General features: G+C 41.3%; 2 protein-coding genes across 3 annotated transcripts in view; both read right to left on the bottom strand.

The window, feature by feature from the left end:
- The window catches only part of btbd8 (BTB domain containing 8), a 51,581-nt gene extending 31,781 nt beyond the window's left edge, over nt 1-19,800 (bottom strand). The window contains exons 1-3 of the mRNA XM_061237224.1: nt 19,732-19,800; nt 19,111-19,286; nt 4,568-4,744 (exon numbers count right to left, since the gene is read on the bottom strand). Coding sequence (XP_061093208.1) covers nt 4,568-4,744; nt 19,111-19,265 — 332 coding nt within the window. The 5' untranslated portion in view covers nt 19,266-19,286; nt 19,732-19,800. The remainder of the gene's footprint in view (nt 1-4,567; nt 4,745-19,110; nt 19,287-19,731) is intronic.
- LOC133127733 (E3 SUMO-protein ligase ZBED1) lies at nt 11,072-13,445 on the bottom strand. Of its 2 annotated transcripts, XM_061240845.1 has the most exons (4): nt 13,229-13,445; nt 12,546-12,766; nt 12,150-12,449; nt 11,072-12,021 (listed from the first exon to the last, which is right to left on the bottom strand). In XM_061240845.1, the coding sequence occupies exons 2-4, from the start codon at nt 12,585-12,587 to the stop codon at nt 11,629-11,631; spliced, it is 735 nt and encodes a 244-aa protein (XP_061096829.1). In that variant the 5' UTR covers nt 12,588-12,766; nt 13,229-13,445; the 3' UTR covers nt 11,072-11,628. The 2 variants fall into 2 exon arrangements, with proteins under 2 accessions (XP_061096829.1, XP_061096828.1); XM_061240844.1 differs by having other exon boundaries at nt 12,150-12,766.
- Nucleotides 19,801-21,531: the final 1,731 nt, after the last annotated feature.

Below are 21,531 nucleotides of genomic sequence, written 5' to 3'. Positions count from 1 at the left end.
AACACTGTAGATCACCATCTGTTCCAGTTTAGCAGTAATCTCAGCAAGCTAAAGCTGTCAGTGCACATATATTCAACTCAGCTCAAAATCAACCAAGAACTTCAGTAGCATACATAACACTGAATATCTGACCTTCAATATTCCAATATGCGAGAAAACAATGCATCAAGACTGTAACATGAGAAAGAAAAATGACATTTAGTTTCTCATGGATATTCATAAGCAGCCTGTAAAACACAGGATCTGCCAATATTAATTTTCCTGCCTGAAAGGGTGTGTGAAGGAGAACAGTCTGGCAGCAAGTCATTATTAACACAGAAATTCATTTTCATAACAATCTTGGGGTGAGGGAAGAAGGTGATAGGGAAAAGCAGCATTTAATTACTTAAAAAATATTTGCCTTGTAATGTAATCTAATGTAGACACACACCATCACTTCCAATGGCAGAGGTAGAGTCACACATACACTACTAATATCGAGGAGGACACCGAGCCAAACACTGTCAATTAATCAGAGAGTAACTACAGCCTTCATTGCTCACTCAAATTAACAGTCGCTTTGGAACAAGCGCCCAACCCCGGGGCCGTGTTTGCCGAGCTAATGATACGAGCGCTGATGTGGTCTGTCGCAGGGCGACGGCGAGCTCCCTCTTCTCCCACAGATGGGTCTGGAGTGCCTGAGGTGTGGGCTATGGTTGAGGTGTTCCTGCCAGTTTGGGAACAGATGGCATCGGGAGCGCAGGGCGGGGCAGGCCTCCGCCACATCCAAAGCACCTTCACAGTACCGCCACCCCCGGTCCTCTCATGCGTGTGTTTTTATCATCGAGCCCCTCTGCAGGACCGTCAGGGAAGCCTGCTGCTGCATTATCTAGAGGTGACTAAAGTCGTTTGTAATGATTTAGGTTTGCGCAGAACCAGAATCTGAGGATTCTACATTTTCCCCCCCGAGTACTAGGATGAAAATTCTGCTGTCTTGCTCGCGCTAAGCTGTTTCATGTTTAAAGGCACCATTAATTGAATTACGATTTTCTGTTTTCTTCCCCTCATCTTGTCTGTATTGGATCTCCACTGGATAAAACAGGTTTGATCCTTTATTAAGGTCTCTGGGCACACCTTATTCTCTGAATGGGGGGGTTGCTACGGGGGACAAGGGACCACACTAGTTTACTGCCCATATCTGCCATGGCCTCTGGTTAAATTCGTCCTGTTCATCGATGCACAAAACTGCGTCACAAAACAAACAGTTGGCTTTTCTCTCAGTTTATTATAACTGGGACGATGCTGCCATACTGTAGCAGAATTGCTCTGAATCCCTTATTGTCACTCGTTCACACTGGGCAGTTCACGCTGCAGGTTCTATAAATGGACCTTCTGTTACTCACAAAACAAGTCACTGTAGCACCCCCTGTCAGTAAACCAGTGGTACTGCAGACAAGCGTCACAATAAAAATTCATATTAACATTCATATGTTAATAAATAAAAATAAAATGCATGCACACAAAACCAATTCTTTAACCTAAACACTAACCATTTCATTGGTCATACGTTCATTATGAAAAAATCCTTGGGCAGAAAGAATATCTGCTCATATATTCAAATATAAAAGAAATAAATATGCATTAGATGCTTATGGGTGTGGGGAGAAAGCCACGACGGCGTAGCTTTGGAGGAAAGCCAGTAATTGCCAAGGCCGCTCCGTTTAGGAGCGTGAAGGAGAGCATAAATTTGAGCACAAAGCGATAAGGTCAAATTGAATAAGCGCAAATGAATGAAGCCCTGTCCCGGCTCCGGCAGAGCGGGACGCGGGGAGAGGAGCTGATGCATGGGGCTCTAAATCAGAGGAGACCTGGGGCTGCCGCTGCACACACAACCACACACACACACCAGCGCACCCTCGTACACAAACGCACATACAAACACACAAACCAGCGCGCCCTTGCACATGTAAACACACACACACACACACACACACCAGCACACCCTCGTACACACATACACACACACATACACACGCGCACACACAAACACACAAACTAGCGCGCCCTCGTACCCATAAATGCACACACATACACACACACATACACACGCGCACACACAAACACACAAACCAGCGCGCCCTCGTACCCATAAACGCACACACATACACACACATATACACACGCGCACACACAAACACACAAACCAGCGCACCCTCGTACCCATAAACGCACACACATACACATGTGCACACACAAACACACAAACCAGCGCGCCCTCGCATATGTGAACACACACACACACACACACACATACATATAAAGACACACACACACATAAGCGCGTGCATACACATATATATGCACACATATACACACGCGCGCACGCACACACACACACACACGTAAGAAAATGCCTGCGTGCACACACACATTTGTCAACATGCGGGCACAGACAGGAAAATGTTCAGAGGAGGATAATCCAGATTCATAAAGTAAAACTCCTCCCCAGGATTTTGTTCCAATTGGATTCGCCAATTAGCGCAATTCATTAGCCTAGAACTAGTCCATGTAATCAGCAGGCTATGGCTGTAAGAAACACATGACAGAACTCTGGCCCCTGGACTTTTAACCTCTGCTATCCCTGAAACAACACATTCGGGTCATTCCATAAATTCCCCAGTCACCCTGTGTACATCAATCCAAAAAGAATGATTATGTAAAACATTATGGATGACCTTTGGCCAACAAACAAACATGTATTTCTCATTGAAACGATCATTAATTTCAGACCTTCGCACTAGAACTTGTCAGAATTATGAATCGCCATAAAGGTTAACAATCAAGCCCATGGAAATGGTTGCACTGGCCTAGGTAATAATTCTAGTGGTTCACAGCCATAGATAAATGTAATAACTGTAATCATTTTATCCAGCACAAAGGTTTGAGCTGGAATTTTCTTCAGTGGGCTGTGCAAGAGACCATAGTTCACAGAACCGCTTTTAAAACCTTAGGCTCAGGTGTTTTCAACAAGTTATTTTAAGCTGTACTACGCACTTCTCCGCGATGATACAATAAAATAAGCAATAAAAATAAACTTCAAATATATCTTTGCCTATTCATTCTCATGCACTGAATAAAATCGTTAGTTATTACAGTTTTGAGCGTGCGTCAATGAAAAAGGAAAATAACAAGTGGGGAAGTCAAATGTGGACAAATCAAATTTCTTAGCGACAGGAATAGATTCATGGATTATGTGAATTAAAAGTAGTGGTATTGCTTACTTTTAGATGTTTAAAGTAGTATGTGTTAACCAGATTATTATTTTCCATGAACAAATTTACACAAGTCATATACACGTGTTATATCCCTCCAGTGAACAGCCTTATATACTTAGGGTATACCTGTATTTTTTTAATTAAGCAAATGCAATAACACTAATTGCAAGGGAATTAGAGGAAGACACACCTCTTCAAGCAGCACCTCTCCCCATCCCTCCCTACCTCCCTGTGTGAACCTTAATTGTTGTCTCTGTGACTTGCTTTGTGTATCGGTATTCTTAGTTGGCTAGGTAAGCAGTGTTTGGATAGTTAACTTTGGTCACTTTTGCTGTTTGTTTGTTTCTTTGTTCTCAAAAAAAAAAATTAAAAAAAAATTAAAAAAGGCCCTCGTCCTTATCTTTGTTGTACAGGTAGCAATTGAAATTGTACTTCCCTCTAGGGTCTTTCAGCGAACTTATCCCTGGTTATGGGTATGCACTTTGTTGTACGTCGCTCTGGATAAGAGCGTCTGCCAAATGCCAATAATGTAATGTAATGTAATGAATTAGAGACTATAATATTAGTCCTTATGCTATAAGTCCTTATCTGCAAGACACCAGGCAAGTATCTGCAGTTCATACAGAATTTTAAAAGTTTAAAAATCAATCTGTTCACTAATTGTTTAACATATTCCCCTATATGTATATATTGAAATATAAAGAAAAACTGCATAATAGCTCAATGCGACTTGCTCTGTCAAAAGCAGTCGTATTGAATCCAAAATGTATTTTGAGTTTAGTAATCTAAAGAGGGGAATATAAGCTTTCTAACGATACCCAAGTTATCTCTCTACTCCAGATATCAAGGGAGTTGGGTCCCGTTACACCAAACCATGTTTCTTGAGGAAAACGGCATGAAAGCAAATACATTAACATGTAGCCACGAACGCAGCTGATATGCTTGTTTGTGACTGGTGAACAGTGACAAGCTGGCTAGCCTACAAACAATGCACAACTCCAGTGTTACTTTCACTTTGACATCTTTTAGTTTGAATTAGGCATTAAGACATGGAGCTTATGAAAGGCTAAAAATGAGAATTTTTACATAAACATTGATTTGTGTGAAATTGACTGTTGCGACTTATGATAGAACGGGTCACACATTTAATGGATTTTGCACAGTATTTTGTAATGCAGTATTGTGAAGTTGAGCAGCTACTTGTTACAGGCAACATTCATTAAGTGAGTCTTTGAGTAAAAATGTATAACAAGCAGAAGCACATCCCCCCCGGCTGAAAACAGTGATGAATTGTAGGCGATTTACAAACTTACAGTAAAAAGTCCTTCAGCTCTGCGGTCTTCAGGTTTTTTACATGGATCAAGTCTGAGTCTGCAGATGCATCCTCAAGGAGATGCGGTGCCCGGGCCAGCACAACCGCCTTGTGGGCCCGGAATGTGCTGGAACCAACACAGAGAGTAACATCGGCCTCATTCTCTTCAATGAGCAGCCTGCCAAAGAGAAAAAGGGTATCAGTAATGACACGGCTACTCACATGACAGCTGTGAACAAGCACACATATGAACACAGATTTTTTAAAATCTGTCATATGAAGAAAGATGCAAATGTCAACAACACAACAACAGCATTTGCATTTCAGATGCTATTATGCACATACAATAAACCTATCATTAGTTTGAACGAACATTAGCTCAGGAGGTAAGAACGGCTGTCTGGCAGTCGGTTGTTGCCGGTTCATTCCCCGACTCTGGGTGTGACAAGGTATCCCTGAACCTAACCCAATTGCTCCCGATGAGCCTATGGGGGATTGGCATGGCAGCCTTACACCATTGGCATGTGACTGTATGCGTGAATGGGTTAATTGCACCTCGCTTTGCATAAAAGCACTATATAAATGCAGTCCATTTCACATAAATACCAACGTTACTTATATAATCGATAGAAAAGGGCACTTCAATGTTGGAATCATTAAAAAAATCGCTGCCTAGCCTTCCCAGGCCGAAAATTGAATGAATTGGAATTGTCATAGCACAGCCTTTTCAGAAATGAAAAGCCACTGAGGTGCTGTGTCAGGCAGAGTTCCCCTCTAGGGCTGTGATTGAGCAGGAGAACACAAGCAGCTGAAGGGTGCTTGTGGCTATTTAATTATTCACTTCCGAGGGAATATGAAACAAAAAGAAGGATTAAATACAAGACTAAAAAAGAGAAAACATCCAAAATGTAACTAAGGGGGAGCTATTTCCTCAGAGACTAGGGGGACAGGGGTGTGGTTAGTCCCTGGGGTGTCGAGGAGCAGTGGAAGAGAACACACAGCAGTGGATTCATCAAGCTTCTTTCCCCACCAAACAAACCGCGCCGGGGTATTACAGTATAACCCGGTCTAAGTCAGATGTAACAGGGTAAAAAAAAGAAAAAGTGGGGAATGGGGATTGGACATGAATTCTGTAGACTGAAGAGTAACTCTGGTCCCTATCCTCCAATCCAAAAACTAACTAAGATGGCTAGTCTTCAAAGGCTTTATCCTCTTGAAACAACACTCCACCTGCCCCGGTGCCACTGCGTCAACCTCTAAAATAAATGGCTTCGTGAAATCAGGAGCAGACAAAACCAGGGTGCTTGACAACATCAAAATCACGCTGACAGTCAGGGGACCCCAGAAATGTGAAAAGCATTCAGAAGGTTAGTGAAGGGTGATAGAAGAAAAGTTTCTATATATATAAAAACTGGCAGTACCCAGCCCTTCCAAGGGAATACAATGCAACGTTATCGAGATAGGCTTCCCAGTTATCAACATTGGGTAAAACTTTTACTATCCTCTGGAACACTGGCTGGTGCGATTTTCCTAACTGTGTACTGTAAAAAAAAGCAGCAAGCAGAATGAACACCAAGGGCTAGCACTGGGGTCAGCAAGACAGTTCAACAAGATATGCCACTTAATTTCTCATAGAAGCCCGTTTGATCAGATTACCACTAGAAAGGCCAGAGTTGACACCATGGGGTATTTCGATTTTAAGTACAAATTACAAATTACCCCAACACTCCAACATTATTACAAATGCAATAAGCTCTTCCTTCCATGACATGTCCTAAATGGTCAAAAGATTTACTCAGTAAGAGTATAAGTATAAGCGGTTTGTGGAGTTTCCTTCACATAAATACAACTCCAGTAGTCTGGTGTGAATGTGCTGCTCTACTGGTGAGGGGGCGGAGAGGACGGGGGGGGGGGGGGGGGCGGGGGGTGTGTCCTGGACCTGGAGGGGAAATGAGGGCAACATTCACATTTACCTCCGGAAAATTATGTGACAATTTTTTTTGGGGGGGGGCTGGGCCCTGCTTCCAGGCATACTATTCAGAACTGAATGACTAACTCTTCGATGCAAATCAATCAAATTTTGCACAGATAATCAAACAATACAAATTCATTGCAATGGATACATGAAGAAAGCTGTATGAAATGCAGCAGTTTTGTCCATTTACTCCCTGCTTGCACAAAACAAAAGCTGGTTGTGTGGAATTGATGAATCAGAAACCTCCAGTAACAGAGTTCACAATATCATCGTTAGCAACAGCCTCAGAAGGGACCATAATATTTTCAGACACAGGATCAGCAAAAAAAGCCCGGGAGAGATCGACCGTGTCATTAAATTTGCAAGCTTGAGTGAACGTCATCGCACATATAAGGAAAACAGAGAGAAACTCTATAGCCATGTTATCAGCGCTTTAGTCCATGCTAAGCTTATTCGTTATTGGGCAGAGAAAACACGTTTCCTTCAGCGAAATCATTACCAAGAATAATTTAGCTGAGAACAAACCGCTACTTTTACAAAGCCAGAAACCATGGCACACAGCAAGAAAACAGTGTGAAAAGGAGCTTTCGTTATGCCAAACTCAATGCTTTGAGTTCAATGCCATCAGCACCACAACTAGACTGTTCCAGAATTGCCAACACTCTCTCTAGAATGAAGGATTGCACAGGGCCTGTATCAGGCAATATTCTAATAGGTTTTTTTATGGTGTCGGTGTCAGAACGGGATATCACTCTAGAATAAAAATCACATCTAGAATAAACAGGTGAATTGAATGATCAGTCATAGGGACAGAACCCTATCACAGTGAAAATACAGGGAATGAATGAGATGACTGTGATTATTGTAAATTTCTACATTTAGCTCATTATATCATCAACACATAAATCAAATTTTGTGTTGGGTTTTTAATTTGTAGCTCAGATACCATTCCAGATAAATAATGGTATCACATTACTAATTGCTTACAACAGCCATTACTGGAGTTTCGGTTGGAATGTTTGTTTGCGCACTCCCTGACCGAATGATGATTCCTGCACTCCGTCTGGGCCTTTGCCTTCCACCTCAAATTTTCCAAGTTACAAGTTTATAATCTGCTCGTTTTGGATTTCTGGATTTCAGTCTTAGCAGAGTTGCAACTTGTAGGTACCTTTCAGAAATCTTTTTGCTTTTCTTCTGTTTCGGTTTGGCTGTTTTTGCTGAGTGGGCCTTTTTTGTTACCATGCTTTTTGTTTGGAGGAAAATAAAGTACATTGCGTCTTAACTTCATTACATCAAAATGGGCCTATCAAGAAGGTATCAGCACTGACATTTTGCGTTTATGTTAGCACTAATTATGTTCAACAACATTGTGATGCCACTCCAGATAAGAAATGACATTTCAGCAATGACTCAAAACAACAAAACCAAATATTCTGGAGAGGTTGATCATATTATAACACAACTGGTGAAAATTCCATCTAACTTTCAAGATTATAATCACACATAACACAGTTAAAACAAAAAACAGCGCAAAGACTTTTAAAATGATATAACAATTTCTCTATGACCTATAGTAATGTAGATATGTCAAAGTCATGAAGTCACACTAACTTGGCCACACTTTGTAAGCCCATATCTTCATTAACAAGGATCTGAGACGAGTGTAATTTCAGTTCCAGTGGTTTCTTATAAGACCAAATATGAATGCCAAATCACATCTGTGATGATGCGGCCCAAAAGTGTATTGAATTGACCCGGACTTACCCGCCTTTTAAAAGCAAGCATGGTGTAGACTGCACGCAACGGCTACGCTAATCACCATCCAACACCAGCTGCACAAACCTGAATGTGAGGCCATCGCTGTCCATGGTCCTGTAGGACTCCCACGCTTTAGAGCCAATAAAATGGGGTTAAGAAAGACTGAAGAATGTCCATTAAAACGAAACGGTTCTATTCTTTATTTAAATTACAAAATTACTCACGGTTTGGTACCAATAAGTGGATATGGCACAGTCTGACTAGATGCTCCGATGGTAAGAGCAGTCATCTGGCAGTCAGAGGGATCCCACCCTGGGTGTGTCGAAGTGTCCCTGATCAAGACACCTAACCCCCAAATGCTCCTGTTGAGCTGGCTGGTGCCTTGCACAGCACCACTGGTGTGTGAGTGTGGGTATGAATGGGTGAATGAGAAGCATCAATTGTACAGCGCTTTGGATAAAGGCGCTATATAAATGCTAACCATTTACCATTTAAACCTATTTAAATAATTGTGGGATACATTGCTAGCTGTCAGACAGGAGCAAACCCTAGCTGTTGCCCTCTCCTCATTGATGAGACCCTGAGGTAGACAGGCAGACCCACCTCAGGTAAAAATCCAGAAATTATATACTGTATGTTATGTAAAACCACTTCAGCGCAAGACTATTACAGCGCAATCTGTCTTAAAGAAACTTAAATTGCTTAGTCCATCCATCCATTATCTTGACCCGCTTATCCTGAACAGGGTCGCAGGGGGGCTGGAGCCTATCCCAGCATACATTGGGCGAAAGGCAGGAATACACCCTGGAAAGGTCGGCAGTCCATCACAGGGCACACACACCATTCACTCACACACTCATACCTACGGGCAATTTAGACTCTCCAATCAGCCCAACCTGCATGTCTTTGGACTGTGGGAGGAAACCGGCGTACCCGGAGGAAACCCATGCAAGCACAGGGAGAACATGCAAACTCGAGATTCGTACCCAGGACCTCCTTGCTGTGAGGCGGCAGTGCTACCCACTGCACCATCCGTGCCGCCCTAAATTGCTTAGTGAACTTGTTTGAAAATGTTTTCCCTTCAAATTAGCAATTTCTACAAGTGCCAATGCTGCCAGAAAAACGGCAACATATATTTTATTTGGCTACGACTTTTACACAACGAAAGTACATTTCTGGGCAGCCTGAATTGACTGGAACCTGGAAAGTTGGTGGTTCAAGCCCCATTCTAGCGACAGTAAGATTAGTGCAGCTGTTGGGTCATTGAGCAAAGCCTTTAACTTCACATAGCTCCAGGGGGATGGACCCCTGCTTTGTCTAACCAATTATACGTTGCTTTGGATAAATAACTAATGTAACTGTTAATTCATTAGGATGGCAGCAAACAAGCAGGTCCAGTACAGGATTTGATGTGGCTCTGCCCCATTCAAGGTTTCACATTCGTCACACTGACAAGGGCTTAGAGGATTTCAGCAATGGTTGGATATTGCTACAAATTTGAGGGAACTGAACAGCTTGTCTTACGCAAGAACTCATTATCCGTTTACACCATTTCAGTCATAGTGTAAGCCACAAAATTAACTGCACCGTTAACTTCATTTCCCTCCGGGTGGCACTGGGTGGCAGTAATTGGAAATCTAATTTGCCCAACAAAATATCCATCTTAAAAATAATGAAACTTCACCAACACTATTGACTAAGAAAACAGGATTAACAAACATTTAAACTGAGCTAGCCCAGATACAGAAATGCTAAACATCAAACAGGAAAAACAAATGTCATTACCAAATCCTTCTTTTTCAGAATAGCTTCAGTTACATTTTGGTTGTATAGAATAACTTATTCCCCTGCATTTTCTCTCGCAAGCCTTGAGATGTACTTATTATGGACATTAAAATTATAAACATTCATATTATCACAAAAGTTCCATATTAAATACCCATATTTGTATGTGTGTGCCAGATGTCACTCAAAAAATGCTACTGCAGGAATTATAGCAACCAAATTAAAATATCACTCACTGCTGTGCCCCCCATGCAATGACAACGAAGTCAAATACAAGGTTAAGGAATATACTTCAGGGAATAAACTGCTTACAACTGCAGTAATAATGAGAGGCTTAGAACAGAAATGGTTTTCATCAGGGTTCTCCCATATGCACAGGGTTTACCAAGCATTGGTGAGTGAATAAAAAAACTTGAATCTCTCTTGATGATAAGGTGAGCAGAAAAGCACACTTTATTTACCTGGTGAACAGCAAACAAATTCCAAGAAGTCTTTACTTTTCAGTGGAGAGCTGACACAAAGAATATAATTCTGCACACTTTCTCCTGACCATAAAAAAGAGAACAATCGCATATTTGCAGCAAACATTTTGGGAAAGAAATCATCTTCTGTGAATCTTTTCACTGCACTTTGAACATTTTCTCTTTAAACATGCCAACTAGAGAGAGAAAAAAAACCAATAGATTAAAAATACAGTTTCTGATCCCCATCAATAACTTACAAAATGGCAGCAGGTGGTACAACAAAGTAGGGCTGAACGATTTTGGAAAATAATCTAATTGCGATTTTTTAGACCAATATTGCGATTGCGATTTAGTATGCGATTTTTTTTTGGAAGTTCCTTATCTTCTGTATTATTCACTAAACACAAGCAATAAATCATTCTATAGTATGACCAACACATTAGATACAGTCAACATATAACCTGCTCTTTCCTGTAGGCCAGGCCTACGTGTTATGATGAAATGAGATGAATTGATGCATGAATTGATATGAACATATCTTTATTTAACTAATGAATTATAAAAAGAAAAACCTTCAATCACAGTAGAATATTGACATTGATTTAACTTCAAGCCTTGTAAACATGTAATATAATTATCATGACTTAACGTTTTAATAAAATCTGACAAACAAAGCACTGCAGAACAACAGGCCTGGTGAACATTAATATGAAAAATAAATACAAATCTTAGTATCTTACTGATCTCCAGTAACAGTAACAAATCACACAACAAATCACACAAACTCACACAATCACACAAACTAAAGTGCAGAAATAAGAACAAATCTCTGGCTCTACCACTCTAAAAATATTTAGATAACTCACAAGTCGTCGTAATGTAATATGTAAACGTGTGGATTGCACTTTTTAATACAATTTAAAAGAAAAAGAAACACTGTGAACATTAATATGAATTAAATAAATACGAATCTTACTGATCTCCACAGTAACAGTAACAAACCACACAGACTAAAGTGCACAAGGACAAGGAGTATGGCTCTGCCGGCCACAATCATCCTACTGTACGGTTCTCAGTAGTTCAGATGTTTTTTGCCAGGAAAACCAGCATATCAACTTTTGCTGGTTTTAAGGAAGAGCGAGTACAAGTTACTATATTCCCTCCAGTGCTAAACAGACGTTCTGAGGGGGAACTTGTGGCTGGTACACAAAGATACTTGCGGGCCAACTTGCTCAGTTGTGGAAAGTTGATCTTGTGCAGCTTCCACCAGGCCAGGGGATTTTCTTCTCCGTCAATGGCAGGGGTAAATAGGTAAGTATTCAACTCAGCCTCCACGACATTGTCAAGTTGCACAAGCAAAGCAGGAGATGCCACACTGGTCTTGAAGAAACTGCAGAGAGACTTCTTTGCCTTTTCCGCAGAGGGCTTTGCACTTTGAGCCTTCGAAACGGTTTCTGTACGGGACCTCTTCTCCTGCCAGATTAAAAAAAAGTTTTAGTTTTGCAATGAGGGATGAGGATAACATTGTCAGTATCATATTCAAGAACATTATTATTATTATTATTATTATTATTATTATTATTATTAGAATTTATCTTAACTTGTCTTGCTGACTGCTCCATTTCAGTCTTCAGTCGAGTCTTAATGGCAGGGATGTGGTCTGCTCTGATGTACTGTATTTTGAACCTCGGGTCCAGAAATGACGCAACGTCCAAAAGCTCCTGGGTGTCGGGGTCGCTATATTTCTCTTTGAGGTATGCCAGGACCTTGGTTTTAATTGACCTAGACAGGTCAGTGTCCTCATCATCTTCAGCCAGGAGTGATGCGGCCAGAAGATGGAGAATTGGCTTGAGGTAAGAGATGCTGATGTACTCCTCTCCAGAAAGAGCATCAGTAAATTCCTGGAGAGGATGCAGCGCCTTGTGAATGGACTCTAACACTTCAATATCCTGCCAGGTCGGGATGAGGTGGCGCGCATTTCGATCGCTTGACAATACCTGGGATATGGCCTTGATCTGTTCCAGCACTCTTGCAATCATCAATTCTTTGGATCCCTATCTTGTTGGGCACTCAGTTATGAGGGCATGCTCAGGAAGATTGAGCTCCCTCTGTGCCTCAGTCATTGCTGCCTTCTTCTTCCAACTGTGGGAGAAGTGCCCCACCAGCTTTTTGCACAGCCCTGTTGCTCTTGACACTCTGTCATCTTTCATTGCATTTTCTGAAAGAAATTTTAAAAAATTACATTAGTGTACTTCATACAATTTAAGTTGTGTGTTACTAGGCTATCACAAGCACGCACACATACACACACAGCTACATTAGAAAACAAACTTAATCATTCATTCAACTATTCTGTTCTTAATCGTTCACGTTCTCTTCTTATTCTCTCTCTCTCACACACACACACACACACACACAGCTACATTAGAAAACAAACTTAATCATTCATTCAACTATTCTGTTCTTAATCGTTCACGTTCTCTTCTTATTCTCTCTCTCTCTCACACACACACACACACACACACACACACACACACACACACACACACACACACACACACACACATCTAGCTACATTAGAAAACAAACTTAATAATTCATTCAACTATTCTGTTCTTAATCGTTCACGTTCTCTTCTTATTCTCTCTCTCACGTTATAAAAATACTGAAAGAAACTTACCAATGGCAAGATGTAATCGGTGGCCAAAACACTGGAGCCTGGTCCACTCGTTAAGCTGCGCTGCCTTCACCATGTTCGATGCATTGTCCGTTGTTACGCAGACATGGTTGTCTTCATCGAGGTCCCAGCTGGCTAGTCCCTCTCTCAGGCCGGCTGCAATGTTCTCCCCAGTGTGGTCGTCCGGGAAGTAAGCAGTCTGAAGACAGCAAGCTTTGAGGTCAAATCCTTCATTGATGAAATGCACGGTCAGACTCTGATAGGGTTCTGCTGTACGGCTTGACCACATGTCCGTGGTAGTAGCGAAAAACTCCGCTGTTTTTAGCTCCGCTGTGACTCTCTGCCTGCATGTTTTGTATAGCTCCGGTATGGCAACCTGGCTAAAATATGTGCGGGATGGCATGCTGTAACGTTTATCCAGTCTCTTTACCAAAGCCGTAAACCCAGCCTTGGTCACCGTGTTGAGGGGCATCATATCTTTCCCTATGAACTCCGCTATCGCCTGAGTAATTTCGCGGTGCTGTTTTGAATGTCGTTCATATGGAGTTATACTGTCGAACATTTCGGTCAGTGATCCCTGCCGGGTGGTATTCGGCCTACTTGACACACTGGTGGTCGGGGTTTTAGCCATGCAAAGGTCATACATGGCCTTGTGATGTTTTTTTAAATGTTGGAACAGGTTTGTAGTGTTGCCCCGTGTTGTAGCTATGGTAGCAAGACACGTTCTGCACAATACCCTACTCTGTGCCGTATCTTCTTTCCGAAATCCAAAATACGTCCAGACAACTGACGTACTGCTCCTCTTTGACACTAAAGTATCCTCTTCAGTGTTCGGTACTGCCGAGGCCATTTTCACAAGATATGGCGTGGCAAGTTGTTATCTTCATCTACTGCTCTCACGTGTTTGACGTGCTCTCTGCATGTCACGTGAGCGTAGGGTAGCGTGCGTGTACGTGAACCCCACGTGGCCAGGTGTTTCCGACCCTCTGGTTAGATTGTGTAACATGGGGAAAATATATATTTTTATTTTTTTTTTAATCGCAGCCTTTGCGATTTGAAAATCGCATTCTATTACATTGTGATGTCGGTTTGAATTCGATTAATCGTTCAGCCCTACAACAAAGCAGGAGAGCTTGCACTATGAGGGTTGTCAAAGGGGCCTGTAGATTGCAAAAGTAACAATGTTTGGACTTGGACAGATCTAGCAATGAAGAGACAGTGGCCTCTTTCTCCTTCACTTCCATGCCATTATTTCCTGTCACAGTGAATGGTGCTTGAGCTTGACCCAGAAATCACAACCACCCCCCTCCCCCAAGGAATGCTACATATTCAGAGCACTGACTCCTAGAAATGCAGTAACAGGGAACTGGGTCTGGAAGACATAGCGGAAATTACGCTAGCTTTTTTGAAGCTGGTGAACTTCTGCAGCAAAGAAACTGAGGGCAGTTTTAAAGACACAGCAGCAGTACTAAAAGCAGGCTTACCAAAGTCACTAAGCTGTACTAAGGCTTATCAAAGTGAGGTGCCAGCATTACGCCTTTTTGCAAAGTAAGGTAGATGGGCTATCTTTAGTCCCAAGTACTACTGAGCTCAGGAGTATATGTTTCCGCAGTTGAGAGTGCATACAGTGCAGTCCGTAAGTATGTGGACAGTGATACATTTTATTTTATTTTTTGGTTTTCCCCATGTACTCCAGCAAAAATTGGATGAACCTTGTAGGAATTACAGCCATTTTTATACATAGCCTCCAGCAATTTCAGGGGACCAGAAGTAATTGGACAAAGAAAACTGAAATAAAGTCATCATATTCAATGTTTTGTTGTACATCCTTTGTAATCAATGACTGCCCTAAAGTCTACCAGATGCTGGGTATGTTCCCTAATGATGCTCTGCAAGGCCTGTACTGCAGCCCTCGTCAGCTCCTGGTTGTTTTGGGGGCTATTTGCTTCCAGTCTGGTCTTCAGGAAGTGAAACACATGCTCAATTGGACTGAGGTCAGGTGATTGTCTTGGACATTCAAGAACATTCCACATGTTGGTCCAAAAAACTCCTTTGGTTGTTTTGGATCACTGTCCTTCTGCATGATGAATTCATTTTGATGCGTAATTGGATCTTAGCAGATAAGTATCTGGATACTTCGACATTCGTCCTGCTGCTGATATCAGCAGTGACATCATCAACAAACACAGTTCCACTGGAAGCCGTACATGCCCAAGCAATAACACTACCTCCACCAAGTTTGACAGATGAGTTGGTATGCTTTGGAGCGGTTCCTTTTTTACACCATTCTTCTTTCCATCACTCTGGTACAGGTTTATCTTTGTCTCATCTGTCCATAACACTTTGTTCCAGAACTTTTTTTAATCAATGTTTTTGCAAACTGTAACCTGACCATTCTATTCTTGAGGCTGGCGAGGGGTTTGCATGGGGTAGTCTTGTCTTGATGATCTTCTTTGATCAGTTGAACAGTTACAAAGGGATTTTTCTTCACCATTCAAATGACTGTGTTCTTGCTTTTTAATGTACCAAACAAAAATTTTGACACACCTAATTTTTTTGCCTTTGTCTCTGATTGATTTATTCTGGTATTACAGCCTAATGATGGCCTACTTTACTGGCTTTGACACTTCTTTGGTCCTCATGTTGAGACACCAATAACACTCCAAATGCAGATAACACTCCCAGAATCAACTCTTGACCTTCTGCTAGCTCTTTTATGCATGAACTAATGATGAAATGTAACAAACTTGTTCAAGAAACATTTGAGCAGCCAATTACCTTTGGTCCGCTAAAATCTGGGGGACTATTTATAAAGATTCCTACATGGTTCACCCAATATGTATGTAAAAACCCCCCAATTATAACTGGAAGTCTGCACTTTAACCACATAGTGGATTAAAAACAACAAGGAATGTGTCACTGTCAAAAGTTTGGCCATGATCCTTTACATATTAGAGGACATGTTAGTAATCAAATGTAATCAAATGTAGACGTCCCAACGTAGAGAATACATTTTCCCATTCCAAATCTGGAGGATAGACCAGCCCCCATCCCTGAATGCATCCTGATACATGATTAAACTGAAATTAATATAAAATATGTTCAACGTCTGTCCATGAGCATAAACTAAATTATGTGGCACTGTAACTCCATAGAGTGCAGACCTCTGCCAAGGCTCTGCCATCTCCTCTTGTATGAATTTTAATTAAATGGCAATCCATGTTATTTGATTTCATTGTGGTTGTTGCTTGGAATTCACAATGTTTGGTTATACATATTCCCACGATCATCGTGTTGTTCCACTGTGGGACACACAGGGGAACGGCCCCAACAGTGTCTGTCTTCTTTGATTATTTGTTGTTGGTTGTTGTTTGGGTATATATTCCACAAGCTCAGTGTTTGGTATTTTATACATATGTATATGTATTCATTATCTTTATTTTTATTCCTTGTTACTATTTCCTTCAACTTATATTTATTCCATTTTATTATTTGATGCATCTTATTTCATTACTATATTATATTATTGTTTGGGGTTTTAATCATGTCATTCTATCCCAGTTTTTATGTTCATTTTAATGTATTTATTGTAAATTCCTTGATACATTTTTTTGTATGAAAGGTGCTTTATAAATGTGTATTGTGTATTGTGTATGTGTATTGTCAACTCCTCCCTGTCTTCCGGCTGTTTTCCGGCATCCTCCAAGAAGGCCCACATCACTCCGCTGCTAAAAAAGCCTACTCTGAATCCCTCCATCATCCAGAACTACCGCCCGGTATCTCTTCTTCCCTTCCTTTCTAAAACTATAGAAAGAGCCGCTTCTACTCAACTTTCTTCTTTCTTTTCTAAAAACAACCTGCTAGACCCCCATCAGTCTGGCTTCAGATCGGGCCACTCGACAGAGACTGCGCTCCTCTCCGTCAGTGAGTCACTCCATGCCGCACGAGCAGCCTCCCTCTCCTCTGTCCTCATTCTTCTAGATCTCTCTGCTGCCTTCGACACTGTGGATCACTCCATCCTCCTGTCTGCCCTGTCAGCAACGGGCATCTGTGGCACCGCCCTGGACTGGATTGAGTCCTACCTCTCTGGTCGCTCCTTCCAGGTTGCCTGGGCTGGTTCGGTATCGACACCTCGGCCCCTCGCCACAGGAGTTCCCCAGGGCTCAGTCCTAGGCCCGCTTCTTTTTCCTCTTTACACTCGCTCCCTTGGCCCTGTGATCACTGCACATGGGCTATCCTACCACTGCTATGCGGACGATACCCAACTCGTCTCGTTCCCGCCGTCTGATACGCAGGTTTCAGCACGTATTTCTGCTTGCCTGAAGGGACATCCAGAGCTGGATGGACAACCACCATCTAAAGCTCAACCCAGGCAAGACTGAAATGATATTCCTCCCTGCTAAAACCTCTCCCCATCTGGATCTCTCCATTTCCCTCGGGGATACCACACTCACGCCGTCACCCAGTGCAAGGAACCTCGGCGTGGTGATGGACAGCAGACTGTCCCTCTTCGAGAACATTGCGGCGGTGACCCGGTCTTGCAGGTTCTTCCTATACAACATACGGAGAATCCGCCCCTTTCTCACCCGCTACTCGACCCAGCTCCTGGTCCAAGCGATGGTTCTGTCCCGCCTGGACTACTGCAATTCCCTCTTGGCTGGCCTCCCAGCGTCCGCCATCAGACCCCTCCAACTCATCCAGAATGCAGCAGCTCGTCTGGTCTTCAACCTTCCCAAATACTCACACGTCACCCCCCTGCTTACTTCCCTCCACTGGCTGCCTGTCATGGCTCGCATCAATTCAAAACATTGGTGCTAGCCTTCCAAGCAGTTAAAGGGTCTTCCCCAGCTTATCTACAAAAAATCGTCAGACCCTACACCCCTGCCAGACCTCTTCGTTCAGCCTCCACAGGCCGCTTGGCACCTCCCCCTCTCCGAACCTCCACCTCACGCTCACGAATCTCTCCCCACCTTCAAGCGCAAGCTGAAGACACACCTCTTCAAGCAGCACCTCTCCCCATTCCTCCCTACCTCCCTGTGAACCTTAATTGTTGTCTCTGTGACTTGCTTTGTGTATCGGTATTTTTAGTTGGCTAGGTAAGCAGTGTTTGGATAGTTAACTTTGGTCACTTTTGCTCTGTTTGTTTGTTTCTTTGTTCTCAACAAAAAAATATAAATAAATAAATAAATAAATAAGGGCCCTCGTCCTTATCTTTGTTGTACAGGTAGCAGTTGAAAGTACTTCCCTCTAGGGTCTTTCAGCAAACTTATCCCTGGTTATGGGTATGCACTTAGTTGTACGTCGCTCTGGATAAGAGCGTCTGCCAAATGCCAATAATGTAATGTAATGTAATATTATTATAATAATAATAATAATTATTATTATTATTATTGTTATTGCCAATAATTCTAGAGCCCACAGTACTTCTCAATGATGCAAAAACCCTGGACAGGTTGCCATTCTATCAAAAGGCAGGCACCATATTAAGATCACAAGAATGTGACCCACTGAAATCAAGTATCAATTCACTTTGCCAGATAGATTAAATGCACTAGGGGGGGCTTTAATTGATTTAATTGATTTAATTGATTGAACTGAAATGTGAGCTGAGAATTAGAAGGTTCTATCTGCGAGTAGTTTTGAGATATTGAGCTTCAAAGATTGCAAAATGAATGGATTACTCCAAGCATGTACAACTTTAAGATTTTGCATTTTTCATACCTTTAAATAGTATAAACAACATATTTATTTAACCTTCTAATTCTCAGCTCACAGATTTGTGAAGAAATCTTCACAATGATCTTGATTAAAAGAGATTGCAAGCTACTCAAATCCAAACCAAGAATAAAAACAGTGCTATTCAATGTACAACTTCATCCACTTGCCTGTGTAGATCCTTTGACAAAGCAGTCGCCAGACATTTCTTGAGATTAAATCTTGATTTTCTTTCTTTCCCCTGAAATTCTCGAGTGACTTCTGTGGTGTGCATGGTATTTCCACACAATGGCATCGTACCACTCGGGCCAAAACTTCCACACATTAGCAGCAGTACAATGGCTCCCTGGGGAAAGAGGATGAAATGGAAAGAGGAGGCTGTTAGTAACACGGGTCAGATGCATACGGATTCTGCTTCAAACAGAGTACACTGGCTGGGAATGTGATACACTTTATGCTGCTACACTCCCTCCTAAATAAAACTAGTTTCTTTTAGTGTTATTTTGATACTTGTGGTTACCCCCTCCCCTTTTAATCATCTGTAGACTAAGACAGATACTTTAGAAGTAGATTAGATTGCATGACTTGAAATAATCTATCCCTTCGATGCCTCTGCACAATGTAACACAAATTACAATTAAGTTTACCTTTAAAAAGTATTTAAAATATACCCTTTTCCTAACTTGACAGTATGCCTTTTTAGTCATGAATGTAGTTATATTTATAGCTAGGCCTGTATAATTAGTTATATAGGCTAGCTGCAACATATTGTACTCTAAAATCAGGAATACCTTTCTAAAACACAATCTCTTCTCCTCTTGGCAAAGTCCAAGAAGTTTGCAGATTAAATCTGTAACTGGGTCAGCAAAATGCTACCTAGAAACTTTATGGCCAAAGCAGCAACAAGCTAGATCACCAACTAATTACAGTATCTGTGTCACAGCAATTACCAATTTTTCCTGTCAGGTCAGTCAGAGCATTCTTATAATGAATGAAATGTTAACTAATTTCCCCACAACAAAGCATCATCATCAATTAAAGGTACCTGGCTAATCGTTCCTGCTGAACAGGACTGAAGGTTCTGTACACGGCAGTGAGACGCAGCCTTGAGATATTCTCATGACCATTGTGTCATGCGTCAAATAATCCTTAGTTGAACCTAGCGAATTTAGTCATTTCTGCCGATTCAGATCACTACCTACCTTCGCGACTCGATGAACGAACAAACTAGGAAAAACTAAAATGCAGGCAAACGCTATTCGAATACATTTACTGATACAGTAACCACCATCATTATAACGTCATCCATGCGATTACTGTGATATCACCACAAATGCGTCAACACATGCCATTTTTCTGAATTGGCGAGGTAGCTAAGTTAGCCATTTGACGAAGACTGCATTTCACACCATGACTTCGTAATGACGACGTATACAAACAAATACTGTCCATAGCACAGTCATACGACTTCATCTACGTCTGTGAAAAAAATATTTTAACCAGCTTGCCAACTAACAAGCCCCCATCCATCCCCATAAATCAGAAGTGCTAGCTAGCATTAGCTGGCTAGATAAAACTACACCCTTCTAGCATAGCTAACTAGCATTGGTGACACTGGAAATTAGCTAACATGCTAATGACTGAATACTCTGGTTTTAATAATACAATTTCACAATGCATACCGAACCATATAAACCTCAATGTATTTATATTTCAATGCATAACAAAAGTATACTTGCATCCGACTTGGCTGCCTGCGCTCTAAACCAAACACATGCACACTAAAGTTTACCTTTCAATGGGACTTCCACTGAATGAGATCTACCGTTGAACATAGTGAGTGTGCACATAATATATATGCACGCACGTCATATAATGTTGTATTAGCATTGCGTGTGAATAATATAAGCACAACACGTTATTATATTGTATATACATACATAAAAAAAATTATATTGCAATAAATGTTAATCGGAACTGTCATTTTAAAATGTTTATGCGCGCATTGATCAAACACATCGGTAGGCTATTTTTGTACGTAATACTGGGATACTGGGAGACAGGCGTGTTTATTCAACGTATTTTTTATACAGTCTATGATTCTGACAATATAAATGTATTAGGGGGTGGAAGTAACAAATAATTACTAAATAAATGCGGAGTCAATGAAACCCCTCATATAAATTCACTGTATTAAGACATGAATAATTTAATGGTAACGGTATATTGTCTAATTTGGGTGGGTAAAATAAATTGTACACTATGAAAATAGCGTAAAAAAGGCAGTCTCATTATTTTATTGGATGAGCTAGTCTATTATATATCCACAGTGTGACCTGGAAGTTTTGGAAATGCATAAATGTAATTTTCTTTTTTAAGTTTTCACAGATTTATTTGGAGTGAAATGTCAACTAATCCACTCTCATGGAAAAGATGTCTATTTTACACACTATATAACATATTCCATTCATATAAGTTCAGGATATCTCATCCCAAAGAAACCAACTATTTGTTGTTTAGAATTACAATTGAAAATGAAAAGATAATGTCTTCTGAAAAGTCCATGTAAAAAAATAAAATAATCTTTCACC

This window comes from Conger conger, chromosome 4, assembly GCF_963514075.1.
Source record: "Conger conger chromosome 4, fConCon1.1, whole genome shotgun sequence".
NCBI lineage: Eukaryota > Metazoa > Chordata > Actinopteri > Anguilliformes > Congridae > Conger > Conger conger.
Note: the sequence above shows the minus strand (reverse complement) of the source record. Positions and strands in the feature narration are given on the sequence as shown.

What these genes read in the sequence shown, in the direction of transcription:
- LOC133127733 (XM_061240844.1), bottom strand. Translation starts at nt 12,587, where the DNA reads ATGATTGCAAGAGTGCTGGAACAGATCAAGGCCATATCCCAGGTATTG. An exon ending in TGGAGCAGTCAGCAAGACAA is followed by an intron (nt 12,022 to 12,149) that starts GTTAAGATAAAT and finishes TTAATCTGGCAG; the next exon opens with GAGAAGAGGTCCCGTACAGA.